This window comes from Arvicanthis niloticus, chromosome 15, assembly GCF_011762505.2.
Source record: "Arvicanthis niloticus isolate mArvNil1 chromosome 15, mArvNil1.pat.X, whole genome shotgun sequence".
NCBI classification, from domain to species: Eukaryota; Metazoa; Chordata; class Mammalia; order Rodentia; family Muridae; genus Arvicanthis; species Arvicanthis niloticus.
Genome location: NC_047672.1, coordinates 15,003,233 through 15,028,492, shown reverse-complemented (window position 1 = coordinate 15,028,492; position 25,260 = coordinate 15,003,233). Strand labels below are relative to the sequence as shown.

Genomic DNA, 25,260 nt, shown 5'->3' with positions numbered 1-25,260 from the left:
GAGAGACCAAGGAGAGAGGGGGAGGGAGAGGAAGCACAGTGGGCAGCTACCTAGCACCCGATGGTAAAGACACCCAGCACAAAAAACTTGAAGAAATACAAGAATACCACTGCCTTGGTTCCTGACAGGGGCAACACTGGTCATTTCCCAGTTTAGTGGACAGTTATGCAGTTATGAGATTCATCAGAGGCTGCACCTTACTTTATCTTTGTGAATAAAGCAGCACCATAATCTTCAGCTTCTAATCACTGAAACCGTCGAAACAAACTCTCCTCGAGAACCTAACTAGTGCTAACAGTGGTCCCGCGGCTGCCCATCTCCCTGGGACTGGAGCTTCTACCTGCTGAACTTCAAGCCTGACTGGGTGCCCAAATGTACAAACCCACTGTATTTCCCTCACCCACACTTTTTTTGGGGGGTGGGGGGGCTTTTTGAATATTTATTTATTTTTACATATGTCTTAATTACTGCTCTATTGCTATGAAAGACACCATGACAAGGCACAACTTACAGAAAAAAGCACTTCATCAGAAATTTGTTTACAGTTTCAGAGGGCTAGTGCATTGTTATCATGGTGAAGAACATGGCGGCAGGTAGGTAAGGCACTGCGTCAGTGGCTGAGACCTTATACCTGATCCATTTAGACAAACTAAAACAACTATTTTCACAAGTTTGATGCTAAGGACATTATGAGACAAAGACACCTTAGTTTTACTGCAGTGCCAGTGAGGCATACAGGGGCTAGACAGATGAGAGCTCCTCTAGAAGGAGACCAGAGACAGCCAACTATAGATGAGCTGAGCTTTTGTTAAGTTCAAAGCCCACCCCAGTGACATGCCTCCTCCAACAAGGCCACACCTATAATCCTTCCCAAACAGTTCCACTCTCTGGTAACTAAACACTCAATATAGGAGCTTACGGAGGCCGTTCTCATCCAAACCACCAGTGTGACGTGTTTTGGGTTTTTGTTGTTGTTGTTGTTGTTTGGCTTTGCCTACATATGTACACCATGTGTGAGTTTGGTGCCCAAGGAGGTCAGAGGAAGGCTTGAGATCTCCTAGAACTGGCGTTACAGACAGCTGTGAGCTGGGCGAGAGGAATCCAAACCTGGGTCTTCTGAAATAGCAGTAAGTTCTTCTCTGAGCCACTGAGCCATTGCTCCAACCCTCACATTTGTTTTTAGGTTCTTTTTAATTAATCTAAATATTTTTATGAATTTAAATTTTTTTCCTCTTTAGGGTTTTACATTTCTGTCCTTCACATCTGTTTTTGTATGAAATCCCCGACCAGGCAGTTGTATAAAACGTCTTGCTTGTTCTTGCCATCTGCTGCCATGGTGTAAATACACAGTCACTGAGAACACCTGATCCAGGCACTGTGGAAGCGCACAGTAGCGTGGAGCTGTATTCCCTTAAGTGCAGGCTGTGCATCCCTGAGGGCGCAAGGCATCAAGACTATCATTCTGACACTCCGCCCCTTTCACTGTGCTGGCATTTGTGCTGCTGGCCAGCAGCACTGCGCACAGCTGCGGCTCTCATCTGTCTAGCCCCTGTATGCCTCACTGGCACTGCAGTAAAACTAAGGTGTCTTTGTCTCATAATGTCCTTAGCATCAAACTTGTGAAAATAGTTGTTTTAGTTTGTCTCAGTTCTTGAGCACATGTCATTGAGACATCTATGAACTGAAAAACAAAGGTACACAGAAAGCACGTCAGCTACTTACTGAGGCTTTCTAGACTACACAGAGGCCAGACGGCTGCTTGAAGCACCAGGTGAACTTTTTTTTTTCTTTGTGAGACAGGGATTCACTGTACGGCCCAGAGCTGGCCTAGAACTCCCATTCTGAGTGCCAGGGTCAGTCATCCACCACCAGGCTGGGTTAGGCTCTCCTCAGGAAACACTGTTTACCTGAAGACACTTCAGGAACACTGTGGCTATTTATGCTTGAATGTGTGGCAGACAGACTCAAAAACAGAATTGGGTCGATATATCACTTATAAAATGTTTTTCCTCTATTATTTACTTCCAAATGATTGAATTTCGGCTTTAACTAAAACTAAAATTTTGAATGTTTACCTAGTACTACGACCTCAAATAGCTCAATATTCACAGATTAAAATCCTCTCAAAACACAAGGAAATGATGTCACAGGGCCCAGAGTTCACCCACACTGCAGATTTCAGTCAGCAGCCTTTCCGGATCATCTAAACAATGCCTGAGAAGCTGAGGTAAAGGAGCTCAGGAGGCGGCTCAGTGGTGACGAGAACACACTGCTCTTGATGAAGAGCTGGTTTGGTTCCCAGCACCCACGTGGTGGCTCACAAGCATCTGTACTCCAATGTTAAGGGATCTGACACTTCTTCTGAACTCAGCAGGCACCAGTATGCATGGTGTACACACAAACATGCAGGCAAAACACTCATGCACATTAAGTATCTTTAATTAAAAAAAATTAAATGTGGGCTGGAGAGATGGCTCAATGGTTAAGAGCACTGACTGCTCTTCCAGAGGTCCTGAGCTCAATTCCCAGAAACCACATGGTGGCTCACAACCATCTGTAATGGGGTCTGATGCCCTCTTCTGGTGTATGTCTGAAGACAGCTACAGTGTACTCATATAAATAAATCTTTAAAAAAAAAAAAATTAAAATGTGATTGGTGGTGGTTTGAATATACTTGGCCCAGGGAGTGGCACTATTAGGAGATGTGGCCTTGTTGGAGTAGGTGTGGCCTTGTTGGAGGAAGTGTGTCACAAGGGGCCTGGGGGAGCTTTGAGACCCTCTGGCTGCCTGAAGACAGTCTCTTCCTGGTTACCTTTGGATCAAGATGTAGAACTTTCACCTCCTCCAGCACCATGTCTGCCTAGGTACTGCCATGCTTCCCACCATGATGATAATGGACTGAACCTCTAAACCTGTAAACCAACCCCAATTAAATGTCCTTTATAAGGGTTGCCTTGGTCATGGTGTCTGTTCATAGCAATGGGAACCCTAACTAAAATATTGAGCATAGTGGTTTGAATGAGAATGGCTCTCCCATAGGCTTATATGTTTAAATGCTTGGTCCCCATCAGTGGAACTGTTTGGGAAGGATTAGGAGGTGTTGGAGGAGGTGTGCCATGGGGTGGGGTAGGGTTCAAGAGCCAACTCCAAGCCCAGTGTTCTCTCTCTCTGCCTGCCTGTGGTTCAGGATGTAAAGCTCTCAGCCACTTCTCCAGCACCATGTCTGCTTGTGCGCCACCACACTCTCTGCCATAATATGGACTAACTCTCCAAAACTGTAACCCCCCCAAGTAAATGCTTTCTTCTATAAGGTCCCTTGGTTATAGTGTCTCTTCATAGCAACAGAATAGTAATTAAGACAGAAGTCAGTGCTAGATGGTGGCAGTAGTGCACACCTTTAATCCTAGCATTCAGGAAGCAGAGGTAGGGGAATCTCTGTAAATTCAAGGCCAGCCTGGTAGTCTACAGGGGAAACTCCAGGACAGTCAAGGGATACTCAGAGAAACCTTGACTAAAGGAGAAAAAAAAGACAGAAGTTGGTACCACATACTGGGGTAGTGCTGTAACAGACCTGACTTTGCTGATTGCTGGCAGAAAGACTTTGGGACTTTGGACTAGAAAAGCAGGCCTTAATGGGCCACCCTGTAGGAGCTTGGAAGACAGTAGTATTAAAATTAAGGTGGGCCAAGCTCAGGTGGTTTCAGAATGGAAAAATATTAGCAGCTGTCTACTCTTATGTTTTGGTAAAGAATGTGGCTGCTTTCTGCCCTTGTCCAAACATCTTGAAAATTCTGAAATCTAAACCTTTTTTAACTATTGAGACCACAGCTCACAAAGACTTAGGTTTTGGAGTTTTCAGATTAAGAAAACTGAAAAAGTTCACATAAATATTCCCAAATCAAAAAAAAAAAAAAAAAAATCTGATATACTTCTGGTCCCAAGTATTTTCGGTAGCAGATATAACCTGCACTGCCAAGTGGTGCACATGCCAGCCGTCTGCCAGTGTGCACTTGGGCTGCGTGAGCATCCTTTCTCCATACTCCTGCCAGCACCAGATTCGTAATCTTAGTCACTCTTCTCCAAGCTGGTAAGACAGAAAATGCCACTATAACTGGCATCCCTAACTAATAAGATTGGGTGTCTGTTCTACAGACAGCCTTCCAGATATGCTCCTTGGAACCAACCCACACTCTTATCTTTTGTCTAGATTCCTTTATAATCTCTCAGAATAATTTCACAACTAGATACATTTTGAGAATTCAAAAATTTAGGTATCTGGATATAGAGTACAGTTTCTTACATTTTCCTGTGCATAACCAATATTCTATAAAGAAATTTAAAACATTCTGTGTCTGTATATATCTCCAAGACATAAACAATCAATGGTCCTGTGTTTCTTTCTCAAAGCTGCGGTGTCACAGAATGCTGCTGGTACGTCTGTCACTCAGGGGAGGTGAAACACAGAGTAACAGGCTGCATGTCTGCCTTGCTGCTGGAAACTGAGTGCTGCTCAGGGAAGGCAGAACACAGTTTAGGATAGGGGTCCCAGTCCATCGTCTTCCGGTGAGAAACATCCATGTTGTGGTTCTCAACTACCTGTGTACTGAGTAGCAGCCACTGATCAAAGAGTAGAGAACAGTGGTTTCCATCTTTCTGTGCTGCTGGGCACCGTGGGGAGCTGGGAACGGGAGTGCGTGGCTGTGCTGAGCCAGCATGAGGCAAAATCTGGTTTAGCTCTGAATGAGTGCCAAAATATGGTGGGCCTGGAAGCGGGGCCTTCGAAGGGAGATCTAGGCCAGGCTCTCTAAACCGAAGGCCTCCCCCTGCAGCGATCCTTGACAAGAAGACAGTCCTTGCTTGTCCAAACCAATTCATGGTGACTAAGAATGCTTATGTCTTACTCAGGGTGAACCAGGGATTAAATACCTTTTGGAAGAAGGGATGCCCAGGAAGGGAAGGGAAGCTCATTGGCTAAACACTTGAGGCCTATCCAGATACCTCATTAGCATAGAGAACTCTAGGTTTTTATACTATATGACTGGTTGTTATGGTCCTCTTAGTGGGGTGTCATCATGTTCCAAGACAGGTAATCTAGCCAGGAGCTGGTTCTATCGCCTACCATTCTCAATTATGAGATTTACCGGCGATTTTTTTAATCTACTTCAATCTTGCTAGTTCTTCTGTTTGGTGGTACAGTTCGACTTGCCCCACGGATGGGATTGTGAAGAACTGACAGACTCATGCCTCCTATTCTTTTGCCATGTGGTAAATTCACAAACATTACTGCAGAAACTCCATATAGATGTCAGTTAACCCAAGAAGTCATCCACAGACATCTAACTTCTACACACTTCGTGCATCAGTATCCTCACCCTCTTCACAGATACCAAAACCGGGAACAACTAAGCAGAAAACTCCATCCGTCTGCTGAGCATCACAGAGCTAGCAAGGACTCATACAAACAGTGGTTTATAGGGTCCAACCAACATGCCCCTGGCTCTCCTCCCTGCACTGAGCTGTGATCCCTAACTTCACTGTTAGTAATATGTGCAGATAAAAGGACCAGTCATGTTTTTCTTTAAAAGCTCATTACATCATTTGGAGTGTCTTCAATAAAAATCAAATAATACCAGGAGCTTTAATCATCACCACTGACAATTGTCTTGCCATAACCAACGTCAATAACATGAGTGCTGTCATCCTTATTACAGGCTTGGTAGCCCTAATCATACCTTACCCTGATTACCCGACCAGAGGTTACCCTAGGAGGCTATGAAAGCCATGGAGTGTTATAGGGCACAGCCACTCCCACAGAGAGGAAAGAGGCGAGAGCAACTCAACAGACTGTCAGGGGAACAGACCCCAAAACTGACCCAGACACCACATTTTCCATAATACTCCCAAATCACTGTGAGCCGAATAACATGTCCTGGTTAGAGTTTCTATTGCAGTGAAGAAACATTGTGGCCAAAAGCAAGCTGAAGGGAAAGGGTTTATTTGGCCTTACACTTCCACACTGTAGTCTAGTCTATCACTGAAGGAACCCAAAACATGAACTTAGGAACCTGGTGGCAGAAGCTGATGCAGAGGCCATGGAGGGCGCTGCTTACTGGCTCGCTCAGCCTGCTTTCTTATACAACTCAGGACCACCAGCATAGGGATGGCACCACACTCAATGAACTAGACCCTCCCCCATCAGCCATTCACTAAGAAAATGCCCTACAGTGGGATCTTATGGAGGCACTTTCTCAATTGAAGTTTTCTCTTTTCAGGTAACTCTAGTTTGTGTGTCAAGTTTATATAAAACTAGGCAGCACACAGCATCAACTAGACTGAGAGCTCCCGAAATTTCTCATGTAATGAAGTCTCTCCCAAAGGCATACCACAGCTCCAGCCACACTAACCAAGCCTGAATCAAGATCGCCCTGGACCACACCTGAGCCCCTTTAATCCTGACCAGCTTACAGTCTATTTGCCACACACACACACACACACACACACACACACAACAGGATATTGCACACTTAAATGCCTCAGCTCTTGCTGTCCCCTCTTCCTCCTCCATATCTGGATGGGCCGGCATCTGCTGTTCTTCACACCCTTCTCTGTAAGTCTATTCCTGGGTACCTGCATCTATAGTCTGGCCGAGCCCCTCCCCCTCTGCTGAGTCCTAGGGTACCTGACACATTACAACTTCTTGCAGAAATGTCAGTCTACTGTCAAGATCATCATTACAAAAAACCACTAAAGCTACTAAATAAAAAGTAGGGCCTGGAGAGATAGCTCAGTGGTTAGGAGCACCTGCTGCTCTTCCAGGAGACCTAAGTTGCCAGCACCCATCAGGCAGTTCACGGCTTTTCTAACTCCAGGTCCAGGGGATCTGATGCCTCCGCAGGCACCTATACTCACTCCCACATAGTCATACACAGATACACATCTATACATAACTGCAGAAAATAAATAAATCAATCTTGAGCCAGGCAGTGGTGGCACACACCTTTAACCCAGAGGCAGAGGCAGGTGGATCTCCAGGTTCAAGGCTACCCTGGTTTACAAAGTGAGTTCCAAGGCAGCCAGGTCTACACAGAGAAACCCTGTCTCAAAAAAACAAAAACATTATAAATAAACATCACCTAGAAATTTAGCTGAGTAAAATGAATGTGGCTATATGGTAGGCACTTCTCTTCAGGACAAGTGTAAGCCGCAGACCTGACGGCTGACTGAAATGGCGCCGCAGATCTGACGGCTGAGTAAAGTAGTGCTGCTGACTCAAAGCTGACAGCGCTGCCGCTCTGACGAGGCAATCCAAGATGGCGCCTGCTTAGGCTCTGGTAGTAACTACCAGTGCATTGCAGTGCACTTTGGAATCTGGCTCCAGCCCCTCCAGAACGGGGCATGCAAATGAGGTACCATGAACCTAACCAATCACCCCCTCCCGGGCGGGATATGCTGAGGTGTATGCTAATGAAGCACTGCAAATGGACCAATCATGCACCTCCATGCGCTTTGCCCCTCCCAGGGCTGAGGGTATATAAACAGCCCATTCTGGGCATTCTAGGTCTCTCCCTGAAATCTAAAAGAGTGCTTCCAATAAAGGCTGTTGAGAAGGATCCGGTTTGTCGCGTCTTCCTTGCTGATCTAGCGGGGGCGCGACAGACAAGTGTGTATTCTTTTTAACCATGAAACCACCACAGAAACAACCATGAGTGTAATTGTTCTATTTGTACATGGCCTTAACAATTCATTTCTCAAATCAAAAAATGCAGACATAGTCTAGGGGGATGGCGTAGAGGTTAAGAGCACTGGCTGCTCTTCCAGAGGTCCTGAGTTCAATTCCCAACAACCACATGGTGGCTCACAACCATCTGTAATGAGGTCTGGTACCCTCTTCTGATGTGTAAGTAGACATGTAGGCAGAATACTGTATACAAAGTAAATAAATCTTAAAACAAAAACACACAGACATGGCATGGTGGCAGCCACACGGAGGGTTTGTCTCAGTTCAAAGTAAGCCTACATTACACAGTGAGACTCTATCTCAAAAAAAGGAAGGAAGGAAAGAGAAAAAAGAGATATAATACCATATACAAAAAAAAAATAAAGAAATTAAAAATGTCCCAGGGGATGCTAGAGAGATGGCTCAATGCTTCTAAGAGCACTGACTGCTCTTCCAGGTCCTGAGTTCAATTCCTAGTACCTATAAGGAATTCATAACTGTTATTAGGGGTCCGACGCCCACTTTTGGTATGCAAACAAAGCACCCAAATATATTAAATAAACAAATAAATCTTTTAAAACAGCTCAGGGCTAGCAAGATGTCACAGGGTAAAGGTGAGTGCCTTTCGGGCTTGATGAACTCAGCTGAGCTCTGGCGAAGAGCTGCCTCTGACCACATGTGTGCTGTGATATGCACATCCACAAATATATCATACATACAATAATAAACAAAACATTTTTTAAACTTCTGCCATATTTCATTTGCAGAAAAGCAAGTGTCTGCATTTGTGTAAAACATGCTGACTTTAAAGGGGGCGAGGGGTACCTCGATAAGTGGCCCAGTAGGTAAGAGTGCTCACTACTCTTCTGTAGGGTGTCTGTTTTATCCCTAGCACCCATATTAGGTGACTCATAGCCACCTCTAACTGCAGTCATTGCGGATCTAACACCTTCTCTGGCCTTTGTGGGTACCTGCACATAGATGGCATGCACACATATACATAAAACATATACTTTAAAAAATAAAAATAGGCACCATAGAGATGGCTCAATGGTTAGAGCCCTTATTGTTCTCCCAGAGGATGCAGGCTCAGTTCCCAGTACCCACACAATGTTCATAACCATCTGTAATTCCAGTCCCAAGAATCTGATGCCCTCTTCTGACCCTCTTGGGTACCAGGCATGCACATGGTGTAGAGACATACACCCAGGCAAACATTCATACACACATTTATAGAAAACAATTATCATAAATTATTAAAACTAAAATTTAAGAACTACAGTTGAACACAATGGTACAAACCTACAAAGCCCCAGGAGGCGGAGCTCTGAATCCAGATCCTGACAACTTGAGGCCAGCAGGGGCAACATAGCCAAGACCTCCCATCTCAAAAGTAAACTAAATTAATTGAATTAAGTTAAATTAAGAAATTAGGAGTCTCTATGGGGAACTCAATCACTTCCTAGTTTAGGGGTGGTTTTTTGGTTTTATTTTGTTTGGTTTGGTGGTGGTGGTAGTAGTGGTGGTAGTTTGGTTAGGTTTGGTTTTGAGACAGGGCTTCTCTATGCAGCCCTGGCTGTCCTGAACTCACTTTGTAGACCAGGCTGGCCTTGAACTCACAGAGATCTGCCTGCCTCTGGAATGCTGGGCTTAATGCCAATTTTTTATTTATTTTTATATTTTTTTGTTTTTCACTTCCTAGTTATCTGACAGCTACAAGCTAGACACTACCTTTTGCTGTTGTTGTTGTTCCAAGAAATCCCTTGGTTTTGCTTTAACATTGAAATTTCATTTAAAAAATACACAAATATAATTACAAATAGAACCATGCAAACTAAATATCCAGCAAAAAAAGATGCATCTGGAAATCCAAGGTCAGGGAAGCTGAGGTAGCTGGTGAGTCAATGACCTCACCAAAGGGCAACACAGAAAAGCCAGCAGAGGAGAAACAGTACCACCCCCTGGGAGATGAATGAACACAGCTCTTACTGTAGGAAGCTATAATTGATTGTTTCTGGGGCAAGATATAAACTTCAGGTGCTAGTTATAAAAAACACAAACCCCAGACACAAGAGGGATAACTTACCAGGCTTAATTTTATAGGATCTTACACACACACACACACACACACACACACAAAGAGAGAGAGAGAGAGAGAGAGAGAGAGAGAGAGAGAGAGAGAGAGAGAGAGAGAGAGAGAGAGAGAGAGAGACAGAGACAGAGGCAGAGAGACAGAGAGACAGAGAGACACAAAGAGACAGAACGAACAAGAATGAACTGGGATGCAGACTCTACGAGTGAGCACATCGTCTCTGGTAGACAAAGCAAGCATTTCTATGGTGACACAGCCTTGAAGGACAGGTTTGGGTTTTGTTTGAGACAGGATTTCACTATGTGACCTAGGTCGGTGACAATCTCTCAGTCTTCCCTGCACCTGCCTCCAGGGTGTGGGAATTACAGGGTACACCATCACATTACAACAGGTCCTGACCCATCCTGCATACCATCACCAGAAGCTTCATTTATTGTCAACTTGTGATTAATCCTGTCAAAATTAGAAATTTCATAGCTCCCTCACCCCCACCCTATCCCCAGCACACACTGCACTTTCAAATCTGTGTTTTTGTTGTTTGGGGTTTTGCTTTGCTTTGTTTGAGATGGGTCTCACTAGCTGGTCTGAAATTTGTTTTATAGACTAGGCCGGCCTCAAACTCACAGAAATGTGCATGCCTCTGGCTCCCAAGTGCTGGGTTACACTACCACACCCAGCTAAATGTATATTTTTGATATAACAATACTTGTTATAAGAATTTGTTATAAAATTTCCCAGACCAAAAACAGACATGATGATACAGTGCCATAGGATCTTACAAGAGCCATGAAGAAGCCCTCTCAGACCTTTAAACACTAGCATGCCTGGGCTAGAGTTAGCTCAGTAGTAGTTAAGATCATTTGCTGCCCTTTCAGAAGACCAGGGCTCAGTTCTCGGCACCCACATAGTAGCTTCACAACTGGCTGTAACTCTAGTTTCAGGAGTCCAATGTCCTTTTCTGACCTCCAAGAGCATAAGACACACATATATATGCAAGCAAAACATTCACATACATTAAAAAAAAAAACTTTATAAAAAAAAAAAAAGAGGAAGAAAACATTGTCATGTCTTTTATTACTGGGAATTATGATTTGAACCCAGAGCAAAGATTTCATATCCCACATCCTTTAGGATACAGGCTCTTCAGTTCTCCAAGGACACACAAGTCTTCTAACCCACAACAATATGAACTAAAGAGACTTCCCTCAGCAAGGCAGGACCCTACCAAACAACTTGGGACAAAAAGGAACCATTTTATAACCTAAGAATGTATTCCCAGAGTAACAGTCCCTCTAGGAAGACAGCCAGGCCATCTCCCTCTACAGCCTCAACCCTACTCTCATGTGTCTCAGCTGCCAGCCCGCCACACCACCCCAAAACTCATTCATAGTCAGATGAAGCTGCTAAAAAAAATATATATCAAAGACAAGGTTTTGGTGGTGGTTTTGGAGGAAAGGGTTTCTCTGTGTAGCCCAGGCTGTCCTGGGACTCAGGGATCCAGCTTCCTCTGCTGAAATTAAAGGCCACTATACCAGGCTTTGATTTCTTTCTTAAAACTGATGTCTGAGCAGGGTGTGGTAGCAGAGCACAGGGCGCGGGAGTGCGGGAGGGGTAGTGGATGTAGGAGTGCCAGCCATTCAAGGCCAGCCTTGGCCCCTGAGACCCTGTCTCCAAAACAAAACAAAATTATGACCCCTGAATGTTTTCACTCTGTAATAATCTGTGATTCTCAGCTATCTTGACCTGTCTTGTTAAAGAAAGACAGTAATAAGCCAATCCTTCAAAGACTTCTAAGATTCAGAAATGGCAAGAAACAAGTCTCTGCTTTGAGGTATCCTAACAAACATGATGAAGCTGCCATGTAATCCACTTGAGGATTTGCACAACTTAATGAGGAGAGTGAAGTCAGGCTGGGCAGTTCGAGGGGGCCAGCAGTGGGCTCCATGATGCAGTGCTGTGGGCCAATCTTCTCTCCCAAGGGCTCTGTGAAAAATCCTTCAGTAAAGCAAATACCACAGAAGAATTTTTGTCTGTTTTATTTTTCTTCCTTGAAAACAGTAGGTGTCTAATATATTGAGAAAGCAACACCTTTTTGTAAAGATTTATTTATTTTATGTATGTGAGTACACTGTCCCTGTCTTCAGACACACCAGAAGTCATTGGATCCCATTACAGATGGCTGTGAGCCACCATGTGGTTGCTGGGAATTGAACTCAGGACCTCTGGAAGTGCTATTACCTGCTGAGCCATCTCTCCAGCCCAAAAGTAGCACTTTTTAAAGAAAGATTTTAATCTTAATTGTGTGTATGTGTTGTGTTGTGTAAGTCATGTGTACATAGGAACCTGTGGAGGCAGGAGTCAGATGGCTTGGAACTAGAGTTACAGGTGGTTAGGAAGAGGTGTTGGGACTTGAACTCTGGGCCTTTGGAAGAACAATGTCTACTTTTAACCTGTTCTTAACTGCTGAGCCAGCTCTTTCCACCCAAGCAGCATGTAACTGATACTGATCAAAGAACTTATACAGACAAACACAAATCTTGACAGGAAGCCAGGTCCCTCAAAATCAGCTGACCTAAAAAAGCACATCATTCCTGCAGCTACGGTGGCCTCAAAGGTGGAACTTACAACTGAGGAACCTGTTCTCATCTAGAATGGGATTTCCAAAAATGAAGGAGAAATTTAGGCATTTTCAAAAGATCATATTTCTTGTAGCACAAGTCTTATGAGTAAAATGAAAACTATACTTAACTTCTCCCAGCATCCAAAACAACCAAATGATCAAAGTACTTCAAGAGAGCTGGGTGTGGTGACGTAGGCCAGTAACCCCAGCAATACGGGAGGCTGTGACTAGAGAATTTCCTATCTAGGCCACCCTAAGCTACAAAGTAAGACTCAACTAAACTAATTAAAACTAGCTATGCTATCCATGATGACTTGACCACCAGTTTCAACCTTTGTTTGTCAAGTCATTAGGTTCTGTAGAAGATCTGAATGTCACCTCATTCTTTGGCTAAGATAGTTCTGGAAGATTTCCCAAATATATGTTAGTAAAAAGCAGTATGTGATTTGTCTTAAAAACTGAGCTCACAGCAATCAGAAATAGTGAAACACACCAGGCATGGCCACACATCACAAACAGGTTTTATCCGTTAAACAAGATGATTTACTAAAGTTAGTGGAATCTTCCTGCATTAGAAATAATAAACGTATAATTGTTTCTAGAAATTAAGAAGACAACCCGAGAGCCTACTGAATGAAACCTGGAAGAAATGTTACATCCGAGGCCACTGACATCTCATAAATTCATCTACTTACAGCAGCAGAACCAGAAGACTGGGTTGCTTATTTTTCTTTTAAGATTTATTTATTTTGTGGTGTCAATGTCTTTAATCCCAGCATTCTGGAGGCAAAGGGAGGCAGATGGTTTGAATTCTTGTTTTCAGCTTTATTTTATGTGTATAAGTGTTTTGCCTACATGTATCTATGCATTATGTAGGCGACTGGTGCCTATAGGTCAGAATAGGGTGTTAGTGTAAGGGATGGTTGTGAGCCCCCATGTGAGTCCTGGGTCCTCTGCAATGGCAACGTGTTGTGTTGGGCCATCTCCTCTACACCAAAGACTGAGATTTAACACTCCCTCCACTCACATATTCATCTACAGCACAGAACTCCTGAGCAGGGCCCGACCCAGTGACTACACCTCCTTTTCCAGTCTATTTAACATCTCCTCAAAACTCCCTCTATCTGACCACTGTGAAGAAAAGGATTTTCTTCCTATCAAGGCAGTGAGCCCAAAAAGGACTCCTACTCCCTGAACCTTCTCCCCCTTCTCCTACCTGCTGAATAGCCAATCACATCAGACTGTGAGGTCAAACTGCCATCATTGAGATGAGACACAGCCACCACCTACGCTGGGGATAAAACACAAAGGCGCTCTCTTTTCCTACTCACTAGTCACAGACAAACACTGTTTCCCCACTCGTTTAGAGATGTATTTACTTTTATTTTCTGTGTATGAGTCTTTTTACCTGTGCATATGTACGTACACCACATGGGCTCCTGGTGCCTGCAGAGGTCAGAAGGAAGCATGGGCTCTGCCGGGCTGGAGTTGCCATATACAAAGCTGCCATGTAGACGGTGGGAACAGACTCTGCATCCTCTGGGAGAGGAGCCAGAGCTCCAAACCACTGGTCCATGGCTCCAGCCCCTCTGGCAAATCCTTTTTACAAAAAGAACTTGCCTTGCCAAGTTACTTTCACTTTGTTGGTAAGTTTCTTTGTATGGCACCAAGCTAATTCTCAACCCACACGTGGTGCTCACCCTGTTTCGGTGGTTTCACCTTTCATCTCAGCCAGAGCCTCAGGCTCAGTCCCTTGATGATCTCGAACAATTTGACGCATACAGTCAGTCTCCTCATTTTCATCTCCACCTTCTTCCTTCCTGTGAGCTCCAGACTAAAGAATACAAATGCCTTCTCCACTTCTTTTATATTTCTATTAGAAACCTGCCAGAAATAAAGTTTCTACCTTCCACCCAAGAGTCTGTCCCTTCTCCAATATTGGTCCTGTTGGCGAATGGCACCATTTCCACACTGTTGCAAAACATCCTGTCATCCTTGACTCTCAACGTTCTGATCTAATTCATCAGCAGTTACTGTGACTGCTTCTTAGAAACGTACAGAGCCGTGGCTAATACAAACACATCTCTTCCAAAAAAAAAAATAATAATAAAAGCAGAGATTGACTCTCTGTTTCTATTGATAAAAACAATTTTAAAATGTTTTCGGTACTGAAAACTGAACCCTGGACTTGTATATGGTAGATAAACACTCTACTACTAAGGGTACACCTTTGTTCCAATTTTCAGATATTTCATGTTCCAAGCATTTGAAGCCAGTAGTCCCTTTAGCAGAAATAGCAATTAACGCCAAAGAATTTCCCAAATATATGTTAAGACGGAAGAGAATTCTGGGCTACATAGCAATCCCAAAGCCAGCCTTGGGCTATGTGGGAAAACCTGTCCCCAAAAATAAAGGCCTGGGACACAATGCTGCGGTAGAGCGTCCTACTCTGACGAAATCCCCAGCACCTGTGAAGTGAAGATGGCCCTCGCCCACCAACTCCTCCTTGATGATCATGTAGACTACCATCTGCAGACAGAGATTATTTCCTTATCTTTCTTGCATCCAGTCTGGCCTGGTGAATTTCCTTAATTAATGGAATGAGACAGAGATAACAATGTGCCAATCTTGGGGGAGGGAGGGAGGGAGGGAGAGAGGAGGACCTTTTGGCTACTGACTGAATGATTAGATACCACCAAGATCTCACAAGGATAAGCACCAAGGGGCCAGTGAGGGGGAGACCCCTCTAGGACTCTTTAATGCAGCTTTAGTAAGTCACCCAAATTGAAATCATGTGGAACAGACCAACCACCTAACAGACTCATAGAAACACACAAGAGCTAGGCGGGTGGTGGCGCACACCTTTAATCCCAGCACTTGGGTGGCAGAGGCAGGCAGATCTCTGAACTCGAGGCCAGCCTGGTCTACAGCATGAGGTCCAGGATAGCCAGGGCTACTCAGAGAAACCCTGTATGTGGATGATAGGAAGGTGGAGTAGGGGTGTGAGGAGGACATAGAAGGAGCAAGTGTTTGAGCACACACCTATGAACACAGACCTCAGGAGGCTGAGGCAGGAAGCTCTCCGAGTCAGCCTGCATTACACAGTGAGACCCTGTCCCAAGAGAAAGAACCGTGAAAAGGCTAAGGATGTAACTCCCTTAGTGGGGCGCTTGCCTAGCACTCATGGAGCCTGAGCTCAGCCCCCACCACATAAACATGGTGGCAGATGTCTGTAACCAGCACTCAGAGAGTAGAGGCTGGAGGATCAGAACTTAGGGTCAGGCTCTGCTACACAGCAAGTTTGAGGCCCAGTCTGAGAAACAAGAGACCTTGTCACCGGGAAAACACTTAAGCCAGTAAGTTTTGCTATAGTTTGCTGGGTAGGACAGATAAATGTAATACTATGATGACAACAGACTCTACTCCCTAGAAAAGTACTAAGTGACAATAAAACCAGAAATCCAAAGAATCTGGAGTCTGGTGCACGGTAATACACACCAGTAAGCATGGCCCCCAGGAGCCCACAGCAGGAGAATTAAGAATCTGCAGTGAGCCTGGGTTATACAGCAAGATCTACCCTTCAAAGAAAAACCACCACACCTGGCTGTTTCACCTTACTACGGTTTTCTTAGTAAGTTCAAACTATTTCCTAATCAAGTCAAATGGTCTCAGGATAATTCTCCAAAACATGTACAACTGGTATGAATCCCCCTCAGACAATAAAATTCATATACCATGTTAATATTTGATACTATTTATTCACTAACGCTAAGCACTTACCCGACAGAACTTCAGGTCATGATAAATTACACCTTCAATTTTAATGGAGCACTGCAAAGTATGCCTACCACCAGCCTTCGAGCAAAACCCTGGCAGTACAAGCCAATTTGTAAACATCGGACATGTGGGCAGAAATCCTAACTAAGCACACCAATCCTTTGGTCACTGCTACCACAGTGCCACCTCCTGTCTTGTGACTCTGGAAGCTTGAATCAGAGGCAACAGTTGATAGAGGAAACAGAGCTAAGAATAGCACAGCCAAACCATCTTTCTGCCTCTCCTTCCTCCCAGTCCAAACCAACTGTCAGAGTGAACGAACGGATAATTCATACCTTTCAAAACTTAGTTACTGCTAGGAAAGCCGCTGCCTGGACGCTGGTAAGGACAACTGCAAGAGAGTTTCTCACAAAAACGGAGGTGCGACAACAGCCTCACTTTAATTCAAGACCCCAGTCCTATGACAACACGACACAGTGGCAGGGCTCACAAAGGGCTTCAAAGCATGGCAAAGATAATTTTCCATTCACTGACTGCCTGAAAGCTGTACACAGGAAAAAGGCGGGGAAAGCTGCGTAACTACCGTGCTACAGAAAATTTCAAGTGAAGCTCCACAGAGGGAAAACATTGAATTGCTGTAATTCTAAAAGATATTTTTAAATCTCAAGCCTATCTGAGAACCCATTTGCTTCCAGGAAAGTGGCCAAACCTCGGAACAAATGATGTCCCTTGGAGTTTGTCACAAAAGGCATCTTGTCCTGAACAGAATCTCAGCAGCCACACAGGTAAAAAAACAAGGGCTGAAGATGAGAGGCCAGGTTCCCTATTCCCATTGGCTCTGGATACATGCGACATCTCGGTAACATCTTCCTCAGGATGACTGTGAACACAACGTGGTAGAGACTACTTAGCAACAACCATTTGCTCCCTAAAAATTCTTTTAAGGCCAAAATAAGAAATCTCACAAGTTCTAACTGTATCAAGCAAGTAGGAAATTTTTTAAAAAATAAATTAAAAAATCCCTCCAGTCACCCAGTCACAACCACTTAGTCACACACTGCGAAGCTGACGTTATGCACTCGAAAGCTGAATCTGCTTCAAACTCTTTCCCAGCCAAGTTCCTTAACATTAAGCCACAATTAAGAAGTGAGACTCTCTGTTCCATACCACTAAGGAATAGCTTGTGTTTAAATGTTCAATACTGAAAACAGTGTTTGCTATCCTGACTTTGAAGCTGGCCCCACAGTCAGTAGTCACAATGTCCTGATCTAACGGGCGCAGTGCATCCTCCTAGTCTACACTTAGCAGCCACTGATGCAACACACTAGTTTTTATATAGCCAGTTACAGCGAGATGAATTTAAAATCCCAGTAACTTCTACTCAACTGGCGCCATAAGATAAGATTCCAGTGTCAAAGTAGGTTGGTCCCTTTATCTTCTTAAGAATATGAAGTACTTGAGTGTTAGTACCACAAACTGTTTAAGGATGTCTCTAGGTACACATTAACTGTAACATCTTATGCTTTCTCTCCTTTACTCAAATGTTCATAACCAAGGTTAGGAGCTAAATAAATAAATCACAAGTCTGATCAAATATGAGTAGGCTGTGAAAAACTGAAAACAGGAAAAAAGAGTCACGGATCTGAAAGTCAGGGAAATCGAGCTAAACCCACCGTGTCTCAGTCCTGCGGCGTCAGCAGTGTTGCCATTCCCTCTCTTGTGCCCAACAGCCCACAGCAGAACAAAATCAGGGCAGCAGTGCCTTGTACATAAGCAAACAGCAGAGTTCAGAAGCCTGACAGACACCACTGGCTCTCCCAAACACAGTGCTTCAATACTTCCTAGGCAAAGCTTCTTCCTCACTCACCTTAAATCGGAGAGGAAATAAAAAATCAGGTCTGTCTCTGGAAGCTACAAAGCTTCCTATGGTTTATCTCTTGAATTTGGAACTGAGGATGTAACACCATCTCGGAGTCCAAAGCATGCTTCTTTTCTGCAAACAGGGATCCTCAGCCCTGTGCACTCTGCGGTAATCTACAACAGAGGGGCATCTGAATGCAGAAAAGCCACATTCCTTCCACATTCCCTCGAGACTTCAGTAATGGGGAACTAAGCTTGGTTTGAACCAAACTCAACAATACCCCTTCCTGAACTAGTCCCGCCCAGCTCAGCTTGCAGCTAGCCTGCAAAGCATCCAATCACCTCTGTGCCTGCTCCCTTGTTCATCCCTCTCAGTGCTGCCAGAAGCATTCCCCAGCACCCAGTTCCCGACATGCCGTGCAAACAGGTATAAAGGTCACGGCCCTACAAGTAGGCGTGCCTGCCTCAAATGCCCACATGATGGTGGAAAGTGACTGCAAAGCATAACAAACTCCATCCCAAAGTTCAGCAGGCTACCTTGGTAATCAATGGATCTGACTGTGCTGTGCAATCAAGTCCCTATCAAAGTAATCCACACAAGAGCCACCTTGCCCATAGGTATGTGAATGAGCACATAGGTCCCAGGTCACTTCTTGGCCCTCTTCCAGAGCCTGTGAGATGATGGAAGAGTTCAGATAAGGAAAACTGCACAGCTTCAAGGTTCAGTTAAAACTAAACTGTAATGTAGATGAACAGTAAATTTCCCAGAGAGATAAAGAAGTCTTTATGCAAAACAATTCAGTAAAGGATTTCCAGCACTTGCTTGCCCCCAAGTCAGAAAGAAAAGGTTCTCAGTTGGTTTAGTTCACTCTACCTGTAAGGTTTATTTCACTGGGCTAGTAATACTGAACTTAAAATCCTAAGCATTGGGGGGGGGGGGGGGGGGGGAAGACAGGAAAAGCTTCTGTTGTTATTAATAAACTGAAGAAGCTTCCAGTAAACATTTGCTCCCACTTGTTACTGTCTCCTAGCTTTCCAAAAGAGGAACCCTGCAATTCAAAAGTAACGAGTAACTGTTTTCAGGCTACGCAAAGCTTTAGGGGTAAGACTAGCAGTTGTTACCAAAGTTCTGAAGTTAATTCTCCACACATGGGCAGACATTAACTCCAAAAATACAAAGCAGAGGATACAACAAATAGAGGTCAACACATGAGTTGTAGCTGAAAAACTCATTCAATGGTTTTAAATTTAAAAGATACATTTAATGTTTTAAATTCAGAACAGTTCCTTTGTTAGTTATAATCATTTGCCCTGCCCCAGGATTCTGGAGCCCAAGGCCTCTGGCATGCTAAGCAATCATTCTACTAATAAGGTTCAACACCAGCTTTTTGCTTTGTTGTATTGCTTACTTTTAATTCTACAGTTGATTTAAAAACCAAGAGCTGGGGATGTGGCTCAAGTGGAAGAGTGCTCACCTGTATAAAAGACGCCCTGGAATGATGGGGGGGTGGGGGGGAGGGACCGGATGGACAAGCACCAAGATACACTGGATAAAATGATAAAATACATGAAACCAACTAGCAGGTATACAATGTTTCATTTTTCCAAAATGGCTGATTCACAGGCAAGATCTCTAAACTGAAGTGTGAATGATTTGTCCCTCGGTTGTTTAAATTCCTATAAAACCAAGATCAATTGGATACTTTTGATCCACATCTACTTTAGAAGATAAAAAAAAAAAAAAAAAAAAAAAAAAAAACTACATTCTACTATATGAAATAACTCAACCCTTATTAAAATGGACCTAAATCAGGTTGCACAAATATCTTTCCAATTATCCTCGGAGAAGGTAAGCAAGTACTTAAAAAGCAACCTACAAGTATCCACACCAGTTTAGTCCTAAAACCAGGAATGTGAAATGATTCATGTGGAAGAGAGCTTCATTCAAAACAAGTCACATAGCATTCTTCTTGTCCTCCCTGTCTCTGCAGGGCAAAGCCCTCTGTCCCCCAGAGCACACTCAGAAATACTTAACCAGATACACACAGCCCTGGTTTGAATTAACTTCAAGCTTATTGTTTGCTCCAGGTTGGGGGGGGGGGGTTGAAAAGCAAGCCAGAAACACTAACTCTACCTTGCAAAACCCAGCAGGCTAACCTCAGTCTTTCCAGTTAAGAGTTATAGAGTCCAGGGGGGAGGAAAGCCATTTCTTCAAAAAGCTTCAGTAGCTAAAATAGCCTGCAAGTATTTTGTAAAGTGACAGCTACAGATGCTCTAAGAGAAATCTCACTGAAGTAGCACAGATTCCCCCAGCCTTCACCGTCTCTTGGTGATTATTTGTAAACAAAATACACCAAGGGGCAGGAGGAGCTGGAACAAAGGTACTGTTTGAGGGGAAACAAACAAACTTTGGAGTGTTTGAAAGGCCCCAGGACCCCAGCATTCACTGTGTTCCAATGGCCGCTGGCTCACCAGTGAACCAGGGCAAAGGCAACTGTGTTCCTCCTCTCTTAGAAGTGCCCACGAGCTTCTCCACATCTGTCCTGGACCTGCCTTCTAAATCCCGTAGGTTCCCAAAGACTATTGGCTTTTGAAACTCGGATTGCCCGTTGAAGGGACTAAATCTGCTCTGCCAAGAACATGTAGCTTCGAGAGCTTCCTTGACAGGCTTTCAGAACAGCAACAATAACCCAGAAGCAGGGGCCGCAGACAAGCCCTCGTTTACGTCCCAGAATTATCAACGCGCGCACACACACCTGCCATAAACTTAAACGCAAGCAGAAAAAGAGCAAGCTGATCCGTGGCCCCGGCGTGTAAGCCAAAGGGTCCTAGTTTTCATCTGTGTTCAGTGTTTCCTCCCTAAAAAGCAGCCAGAAAGGGGTAAATCGGCTCACCTCTGCCGTTTAGGGACGGAGTGCTCAACTTCCATCGGTTTCCCATGTAGTTCCATTTTACCTGTGGACACACAAGAGGCAAGACGACTGGCTAGATTCAGAGGCTCGCCCCACCTTGAAATCTACAGTCTTTAAGAGAAAACACAGCCTGCTTCGGTGTCCTCAGCAGGGCCCCAAGATTCCCACCCGACTCAAGGACAAGGGAGGAGCAGGGCAAGGCGAGGGTGCAGAGCTGACCCTTCGGGTGGGTGTGGCTTTTTAACTTGCAGAAAGCTGGGGAGGGAGAGCAATAGTCAGGCTCACCACTTGTGTTGCAATTTTCGCCTCCTGACCCCCTCCGAGGGCCACCCAGCACCCCAAGGTCTGCAAGAGGTGCACCCCCAACAAACAGCCTGCCCTAGGGGCGCGCGGCCTTCTTTCTGGTCCACGTCCAGGTTGGCCTGGAGCACTGGGCGGTGGGATTAAAGAGCCAAGGTGCCAGGAGGGGATTGGGCGGCCGGGGTGCTGGTCCACACGCGCTGACCCATCAAGGCGCCCGCCCCGAGTCCAGCTGGGGACGGTGGAAACCAAAAGGCACGGACAGCTGCTCTCCCCTCGGGCATCCAGGCAGAGCGCACCCAGTCTCCCCGGCCGCGGCTGCGCGCACGGGCCGGGACTGCGGCGCCGCGCGTGGCAGGGCTGCCGTTCTGGCAACAGCCGGCCGCCGCCGCCGCCGCCGCCCACCTGCCCCTTTCGCTCCAACGACCCCGCGAGGTGGACGCGGCGGGGTGGAGCGGGACCGCCTGGACGCGGCCTCCCCCGGGCGTGAGGCTCAGGCCACTTTCTGTTCTCTACGGCTGGGGGGACAGCGAGCAGAGAGAGGGCCCGGCGGGCGTCCACGCTGGGCCCCAAGGCCCGCCTGGCCCGGCCTGCAGCACGCGCCGCGCCCCGCGACTGACAGCGCGTCCCCCTCCCCACCCCCGCCCGCCCGCCCCGCAAGCGGGGTCCCGGATGGCAGCCGCCGAGACGGGGACGCCCGGACCACTCGCGCGGGCCCCACCTGAAAGCGCCTCGATGGCCTTGAGGGCCCAGCCCTCGTCCGGGCAGTCCACGAACGCGTAGCCCGTCTTCACCAGGAAGGGGCCGGCCACCGGGATCTTAGCGTCCTTGAAGACACTTTCCAGGTCCGCGGGGCCGGCGTGGTCGCTGAGGTTCCCGATGTACAATTTATTCATTGTGAAGAGGGGTTGTTTTAAAACCCGAGGAAAAGGCTCAATTAAAAAGCACCCACGGCGGAGGGTGAAGCCGGTGGATTTTGTTGCTCTCCTCTTGGCTTTCAGACCCACACACAGTGACCCAAGCACGGGAGCGGCGGGCGAAAACCAGATCCCAGGGTCCTTTTTCCTCTTCTGGGTATTAAAAAAAAGAGAGAGAAAGAAAAAGCCTAGCGACGAGCCCAGCGTCGAGTCTTCCTAACTCTGGGGAGGAGGCGGGATTAGCGAGAGAAAGGAGGAGGCGCGGGGGGGAAACTACTTTTTGTCTCTTCCTCCCCAACCTCTTTGGCAGCGGCCAGCGGGCTGTGAAAATATCACACTACGTGGGGCAGGCGCCGCCTCCCTGTAAAAAAAAAAAAAAAAAAAAAAAAAAAAAAACCCGAGGGGTGACTGGCAGCGGCGAGGGGAGCGGGGCGGGGGCAGCCGCTCCGAGTGTCCGGCTTTTTGAATGAGCCACGTGTTCAAACTACAAATCAACGTCTCACGTGAGGAATCCCAGCGCCTCAATTAGAGTGGGTTTCGGAGGAAAGAGAAAAAAAAAAAAAAAAAAAAAAAAAAAAAGCGAGAGAGCGAGAGGGGGAGGGGAAGCGGGATTGGGCGAGGGACCCCGAGCCGGGGAAGGGGTGGAGAGCACCCAGCCGCTGCAGCCGGCGCCAGGCGCGATTGGCACGGCGAGCTTCAAAAGGGTCGGAGCCTCCGGAGGGTCAGACGAACGATCTTTTTTTTTTTTTTCTTAAGACGACGAAGCGGTTAGGGGGGTCCCGCCGTTAGTTACCGTAGTTTTAACCATTCGATTTTTGAAAGAAAAAAAAAAATGGGTCACTTAACAACGAAATCTGAATGACAATCGCGAACTCGCAAGGTGGCTCTGATGACGGGGGGGGGGGGGGGAAGTAGAACCCGGGGGCAGAGCGCCGCTCCCCTCGAGGGCCCCGGGGACCGAGCGAGCGGGGCGGCCCGGGCCGGCGTGGGGGAGGGGAGCCGGCGTCCTGGGCGGGTGTCTATGCGACACCTCCTCCGCCTGCGCTCCGGGTGGCTCTCCGCCTCGCCGTTCATTGGCTGCTCGGTTGCGAGAAGACTCTGGATAAATGAGGCCGGGGGCGGGCTGGCCGCGTGGGGGAGGGGCGCGGGGCGGAGGCTGTGGGGCTGGGGGTGGCCGAGTGGGAAAAGTCGGTACTTAAAGGGAAACCCTCGCTTCCTGTGGTTTCTCGAAGGGGGAGGGCTGGGGGAGGGGGCTGATACTTTTATTTAAATAATTTTTGTTAAAGAACTTGGGACTCTCAGGGAACCCTGTTCAGCGTCAGCCTTAGGTGGCGGCCGCGCTGGGGAACTGTTCCTCGGCTCTTGCCGCCTTCCTTTGACTGTGAGAGCCATTCATAATTTTCCCTGTAGGTAACGAGCACAATGGTGGTTGGGGGGTTGGGGCTGGGCCCGGTGGAGCCTTCCTGAGCCTACTAAATGTGAGCCAGCCGGAGAACAGGAATACGGAAAGAAGGCAGTTCCCCTGTCCTTGTGAGCACCTTCAACTGTGGCTTAATGGTTGTGTGCTCTACTCTAAGGCTTCGAAGAGAACTTGTGATATCTTTTTAACAGATATTTTATGGAAAAGAGAAATTGCCGAGCTTTGATGACTGAAATTAACTTCAATGTAGCCTGAAAATACAGGCAAAAATCTAATGTTTTGCTACTCTCGCAAGTTGAAAAATGTGAATAGAGAAAATATTTGCTTCATACTACAAACGCCTTCAGCAATTGATAATTTGATGGGGTGTGTTCTTTCAAAAAAACCTTATTAATACTTTAAAGTATCTCTTAGAGAAAAAACAAGTAGCAGCTTGTTTTTAAAACATGAAATTATTGAAGGATCTAGAGTATTTGCATTTTCTTTTTTAAAGGAACTTACAATTTTGTGTTAAGTAACCGGAAGGTGTCAGATCATCCATTTTAAATGCAACTGTTCCTTCTAACAGGTTCTCTCCTGCTAATAAGCAAACCCAACTGTATAAAATGTAAACACACTTTAACAGTATTTTCACCTAAGCTTAATTTAGTAAAATGGTCTTTATGAAACTATGACACAGTATTCAGAACTATTGGAAATCTGGAGAGAACAACTTTGGAAGTGAATTTCTGAGTCTAAGTTAGCTATTTTAAAACAGCTACTCTTCACCTTCATGCATTTTGAAAGAAAAACGACTCTCAAGGGAAATAATGTATTCCTTTAGGCTTCTGTGGCATTCAAAAAAATTAGTATAAATTTTACGAATTTATTTCTGTAGTACTTCATTCATGTGAACCAAGCCTAGTTGGAGGAATGTTTTTATTCATAATGTTTGCTTTTCTGGAAATCACTTCAAGAGTCTGATCATAACTATTTTTTAATAACAAACTGATCAGCTTGCTACCAAATTGTATTGATTCCCTCCCCACCACGGATTAACTGTGTTTTGTTTTATTAAAAATGATACCTAACGAAAGTTCTTTAAAACATGAGATAAATTATTTTTGATTTTTGTCTGTCACTGTCAAACAAATCTTAACAGCTGGAATTTAAACCAAGTGTGTGGCGATTTAATGAATTTGTTCCTGGGGTCCTGTAAATTTAATCTGTTTTATTGTTGTAACAAACTGGATACTTTGTCTAGGACCTTAACACTCCAATTATAAAGTTGAAACATCAAAAAGCAAGTGGACATAAACCACTTCCAATCTTCCAAACATTGGAGAGGTTGAGTATATACTCCATGACACAAAAACAAAAAACTGGGTAATTATTAACTTAGCTTTTCGAGTGAAAAATACTTGAATTTTCCAGAACATATATGAAGTCAGTGTAACTCTTCAAATTTGTAAGTTAATTGTGTGGATGCCTTAAAGAATTTTCTCACATTATTTGGATATGGACCAGTACAGAATCTTCAGCAATTGTAGCCCCCTGATTAACATTAATTCCACGGAGGAAGGACTCTCACCCATCTGTTTACACAATCGACAGCTGCATTTCTTCTGATGACCCGTAAAAGTAAAAATGTTTGAGGTTCTGTGTA

General features: G+C 45.4%; 1 protein-coding gene across 1 annotated transcript in view; it reads right to left on the bottom strand.

Moving 5' to 3' along the window:
• Positions 1-22,327, bottom strand: part of Igf2bp3 (insulin like growth factor 2 mRNA binding protein 3) — a 122,593-nt gene extending 100,266 nt beyond the window's left edge. Inside the window, exons 1-2 of the mRNA XM_034519604.2 lie at positions 22,000-22,327; positions 20,961-21,021 (exon numbers count right to left, since the gene is read on the bottom strand). Coding sequence (XP_034375495.1) covers positions 20,961-21,021; positions 22,000-22,174 — 236 coding nt within the window. The 5' untranslated portion in view covers positions 22,175-22,327. The remainder of the gene's footprint in view (positions 1-20,960; positions 21,022-21,999) is intronic.
• Between the last annotated feature and the right edge of the window lie 2,933 nt (positions 22,328-25,260).